Here is a 5,757-nt window from a genome sequence, read left to right on the forward strand (position 1 = left end):
AAAGAAAAAAAAAAAAAAAAAAAAAAAAAAAAAAAAAAAAAAAAAAAAGAGAAATACGTTATTTTGATAATAAAAAATTATAATTTTTTTAATGATTTGTGCACAAAAAGACTAGGAAAGCAAATTAAAATTTAAAGTAAAGAAAAGCAAACTCAATTTCATTAAATATAAGGCTATGAGATGGTAGCAGATACTGCAGAGGTGACAGACCCTGTCTGAACTATGCAACATCGACTCAGGCTTTGCAACCTTCAGGTCCAGGCAGGCTGAACAGGCACGTCTGGAGGAAATGACCCTTTACTTACTGTGACTGGCAGAACCCAGTCAGGTACGGAGGCTGCAACAGCATCCATGAAGCAGTATGTGTGTGCCATATCCAGCTCACACACCTGGTGCCTCCCAGGATAATATGCTGCTCTAATGAGGCATAAAATCTCTGGACAAGCAAGGCCATTTTTGCCTGCTAACACCACAGCAACACAGAAGCACAAGGTTGATGGTGAGCTGTGGAGAAATCTTTGGCGTGGTTCCTATGATATCCGCAGGCCTGTAGAGTGACTCAACAAATTCCCATGAAGAGACGATGCTCTTGAGATTCTCTTTTGGGTAAATGAGAATACTTTCCCACACAAATGGAGAATAAAGGAAGCTTAGGTGCATTTTTGTAGTAAACAGATAAATATCTTAAACTTAAAGATATAGTTCACTCAAAAAGGAACATTCTGTCAGAGTTTGCTCACCTTCATATCATTTCAAACCTGTAAGAGATTCTTTCTTCAGTAAAAGTCACATTTTTGCAGAATAGCCCATACTTTTCAATATAATAAAAGTAAATGGAACTATAAAATGCACCATAAAACTACCACAAAAGTGTCTAATGAAGAATGGCACAGGATTTGATTTGAGAGCAACGAAGTGGAAAATTATTAGTCAAGAGCAGCTTAAATTTCAGTGCTATTGCAAGACTTCAGAAGATTTGTAATAGAGCCACATGAGTCACATGGACTTTTTAATAACTCTTTTATGGTACTTTTCTGTCACTTTGGTGCCAGGAAACAATGGTTCAACTAACAGAAGCTGGATTCAAACTCACATCGTTAACCGTTAGGTCAAAGATGAAGATTTTATAGCTCAGACATTGCTCTTTTATAGCTCAGATTTCCGTTATGCTTAATTTATCTACCAACAGATGATTCTCCTAAAGGATAAATAATAATAACAAAAAATGAGACAATTGTTGATATACAATAAGAGTGTAAAGCAATACATGTGAATTGAATAGTTGAGAATTTGAGAAATTATTAAGTTCACAAAAAAATTCTTTTGATTGTAGATTTTGGTATCTTTGCAAATCTGAACACAGTTTAGATCTTAAACTAGGGCAAACAAATGCAAGAAAAATCATGAAAAGAATCTGAGAAGCACTGAGACCTCAGTAAGGCTCCAATTGTGGTTAATTTAATCTATTTGCACAAGGGAAAAAATGGTTTGTAAAGAAGTGAGGTTGACAGTTATTGCTTCCACAGTGGCAAAGTTAGTGGCCAGTCCTCCTGAAAAACAGACTCAAATGCAGTCACAATATCTAAACTCTCTGTTCACTTCGGCGTGCATTGCTACAAGCTCGTACACAAACAACACACTGACCTGAGACTGGGAAACAAACTGCTACATGAAGGTCACTGTATTGAAGTCACATCAAAACAACATATGAACCAAGTATCCCGGAGCCTGATATTTCTTCTCTTGACAAACTGAACGACACACAGGGAGCCGAATATTTCACAGGCATCTCTCGCAAATTAGACTGAGGCCAGATCATTTATCCTGCAAGTAATCCAAATCATTCCTCACTCTGTGATTCCTATTCATTGGGAAGAAAGATGACTCAGACATTTTAGCACTGCAATAAGTGACTCGAAACAATCCTAATAGAGATTAATAGAGAGGCTAGACGTTCAGAGAATTATGTGATGAATGTTGTAGGAAATACGGAAAGCTGCAAATCGAGGCATTACGCTGTGTAAAACCGACAAGGGGAGATCTCTTAATCAACTTGACGGCACAAAATCTGAATTTTTATGTAAACTGCAATCACAGTGATTAGAAAAACTATGGATTGTGAATGACACATCATAAAGGACGTGTTGACAGCTGTCAATATAATGGTGGATTCAGGTGTTGGATGAATAAAAAGCAACAAACAGGAAGCCGTGGGAGACTCTAAACGGCAACGCAAACCTAAACTCAACTAAATGAATGGTTCCACCTTACCTGTCATTCTCCACGCTCTTGAAGCCCGGTAAGATGTTCCTGAAGCTGCTGTGGCGGTCGAGCTTCGGCTGGCTTTTGGTACGTTTAATGGAACCCTTCAGTCTGCGACTTAGGAAGCCCTGGACAGGAAGTCAGAGGAAAGGACTGGATTACATTCACAAATTCATTAACCACTGGAGCAGCTGCATGTGAAAACCAAAGCTCGTCTTTTTCTCTTCTATCTGTTCTTTCCTCCCTCTCGCTCTCCTCTCATCTGTAGCATTTGGTTGCGGCGTACATAGCTGCGCGATTGGTGCGGCACACACATCTGCTCGCAGCGCTGGGCTGAAGGAGCTTCACTGATGTAATACTCCCCTCAAAGCCGCTGTTACCATGGAAACTGTTGGCTGGCATGGAAAAGGTGGGGGAAATATTGGTGCACTGCAAGTTCATATAGGGCGAGAGCTGAGCTGGCGCTTTTCAGACGCTGTACAGATTAGGACAAGATTAAAAGGACTTGAATTATTCCTGAAAAACTCCAGTCTGTCTGAGTGGGATGCTTGCAAAACATGCATTTCTCAGGCATGTAGATGCAATTAATGAGTGGGAAATGTGAATCAAGGCCTCATGCATGAAGTGAATAAATGGCTGCTTGATCTTAATAAACCACTTAGTGCCTGTTGTTGCACAACAACCGCTTAAGGGGCTAACATGAATGAACAAAGACACAAAGAACGGCACAAATTCTGCTGAAAGGTCTAGTATAGTTAGTATAGTATAGCTAGACTAGTATAGAAGCATCATGCCTACTGAGGGTATACATGACCCTTCAGAATTTTGAATACATTTATTTTTGGAAAGCAATTTCTGGAAGGAATGAAATGAATGATTAATTAATTAATACAAAAATTTTAATATAAATATTGATATAAAATATGTAACATTTATATTTATTTTATATTAATATATTTTAATAAATATTTATTATTTATATTTAAAAAAGTTGGTTTCGGTCAGTTTTACGACATCTTATCAAAAAAACTTCAAGTATATTTTCCCCCTCGGGTGTAATCTACATTTTTTAGCTCTTTGTTTTTTTCGGGGCAACTTTCCCATGAAATTTGCCATTTTGCCAAACTTCCAAATGGAATTATTCATCGAGCCTGTCAGAGTGAAGGAAGAGCGCTGTTTGATGATGCTGTTGTTTGGAAGAGAAGTACAACTGGAGGCTGCAGCCGCAGTCTGGATCAATGACAGTCTGAAGAGCTCAACTCCTGAAACACACTCCAGCTGTGCAGTAAACTCTGCATCTTTCAAATTTAAACAATACGCCAAGATGCATTTAAGGCCAAATCTACATGCATCACATGCATTTCTTTACAAAGAATTTTGGTCACTAAATTGTTCTGCAATTCTACAGATAGAAGTGAATAAGAATTATTTGTTTTCTACAGAATTATGTTTCGTGCCCTCCAAAAAGTATATAAAAGTAACATTTTTATTACAAAATATATTTTGTGTGTGAAGCCTGATGTTAATTTAGTATAATTAATGATTTCTGTACAGGATCATGTGACACTGCAGACTGGAGTAATGGCAGAATAACACCCTATTCTTAACCAAACATATGCGGTTATGTTGGAATCATGTGTCAGTAATAAGCTGTCAGCTGTCAAAAGGCTGAAGGTCTGCAGATTCCTTCACGTTTATTGTGTGCATGTACTGAATTCCTGTAACGCTTAGCTGCTGAGCCTGCATTTCCAACCTCCTCTCATCTCCCCCCCCCCACTTCTCCCCCTTCTCCTGTAATCTTTATGCTTGCCCTCTCTCTGCCCTCTTGTGTCCATGCCTGTGAGTTTGTGTCTGACAGCTTTAATTGTGCTGACAATCTTAGACATGGCGTGAAACATTTTGAAGCCGATAGATGTAGATTTGAAGGCCCTGTCTGGATTTGTATAACCTGGTCCCTACTTTGTAAGACAGGAGAAGTCTAAGCCCTGTCCTGACCCGCACACGGCACTGTTAGGCTGTTAGTCACACCTCAGCTAGTAAAGAAAATAAAAAAACCTTGTGAGATGTCTACAGACAGTGTGTGTGTGCTATGTGTTTTAATACCAAACAATTTAGTAGCTAAACAATTAATATTATAAGCCTTAAGTGTCAAGGCCATATTGTTCACTTTTGAGGAATGTGGAGTCAAGTTACAATGTTAGTGAAGGTTTTGTTGACTAAAATAGTCATAGTATTTTCCAGTTACATATCAAAAAATTCTTGAAATAAATGTACAAAGGTAAAAAAAATATTACAAGTGAAATAAATAAATGAACATGATTTTTAAAACACAGCAAAATGTTTTACAAGTTAAAAAGAAAAACATTTTAAAAATATATTTTTTTGTAGTGTAGGCATCATGTTAAATCTCCTTAGCGGGTCCTTTATTGGGATAAACCACTATTCCTCATTCCCTGAAATTGTGTCTAGACAAGTAACAAGCCAGTCCTGTTATAACCAGTGGAACTGAGATATGTTTCTTGCCCTTATTGTGCCAATGCACCAAGGTTACAAGATAAACATTCCTGGAAGACATCTAATTTAAAATGAAATATTTCAAGAGGCCCCTTATGCCAAGACTTCCAGATGTCTCCTTATGCCAAATGCACACTACAACGCTAAAGATCCCCATCCTACACGCAATTAAAAACTCAGTTTGGCAAATTGGTTATCTTGTTTTAAAAATAAAACTAACAAATATTTGATTAATTAGAAAGAAAAGTAGTGAAATACACTCAATTTGTCAAGGATAGCACAATAAAGTTAAAAACTTGTTTCCATTGTGGTCCTTAATGTTTAGCACAAACTTCACTCCTGGTAACAGATACCGACATTGCATTATAAATAAAGAAATGACAATTTACCCTAGAAAAAAGGCATTAAAATATGAAGGAGCTCTATTATTGATAATCTTATGTACCATTTTTAATTTAATGTGTTCTATTCTGGTTTCTGTAGGTAACCAATGAAGATGCTTACAATAGAAAACATAAACGTGTAAAACAACTAAACCTTAAAACTAACCATATCAATTTATTTTGAGATTTTTGTAACCAAACAATTTTTCCAACCAAGTAAATTTATCTTGTTTTAAATTTTTTTTGTTGTTTTGTTTTTTTAAATACATCTTCACTGGAAAATAAGAAAAAAATGCTTCTCAAATATATATATATTTTTTTTTTTTGCAGTGTTCCCCTGCTCTGACAATGCATTTGACACCTATGACCTCTAGGACAACAGTAGCCAGTGACAAAATGTGCAAAAAAGATGTTTTCCATTGTGAAAACAAGTTCTTTGGGTTCAGTCTTCCATGAAGGCACTTAGCATAACAGACGTTATCAAACATGAGAAACATGTTATCTCTCAGATAACAACTAAACAAGACTCCCGACTGCAGCGAGCCTCTGCAAAGAGCCTGAATGAGTCTGAGCATCTGCTGAAACAATACATTTAATG

At 36.9% G+C, this 5,757-nt stretch overlaps 1 protein-coding gene across 1 annotated transcript in view; it reads right to left on the reverse strand.

Annotated features, from left to right (window-relative positions):
• LOC107674335 (disabled homolog 2-interacting protein-like) overlaps positions 1–5,757 on the reverse strand; it is a 91,818-nt gene that overhangs the window by 47,974 nt on the left and 38,087 nt on the right. Inside the window, 1 exon segment of the mRNA XM_016468282.1 lies at positions 2,272–2,390. Within this exon segment, the coding sequence (XP_016323768.1) occupies positions 2,272–2,390 (119 nt within the window).

Source organism: Sinocyclocheilus anshuiensis, unplaced genomic scaffold (assembly GCF_001515605.1).
Source record: "Sinocyclocheilus anshuiensis isolate Anshui unplaced genomic scaffold, SAMN03320099.WGS_v1.1 scaffold188, whole genome shotgun sequence".
Taxonomy (NCBI): domain Eukaryota; kingdom Metazoa; phylum Chordata; class Actinopteri; order Cypriniformes; family Cyprinidae; genus Sinocyclocheilus; species Sinocyclocheilus anshuiensis.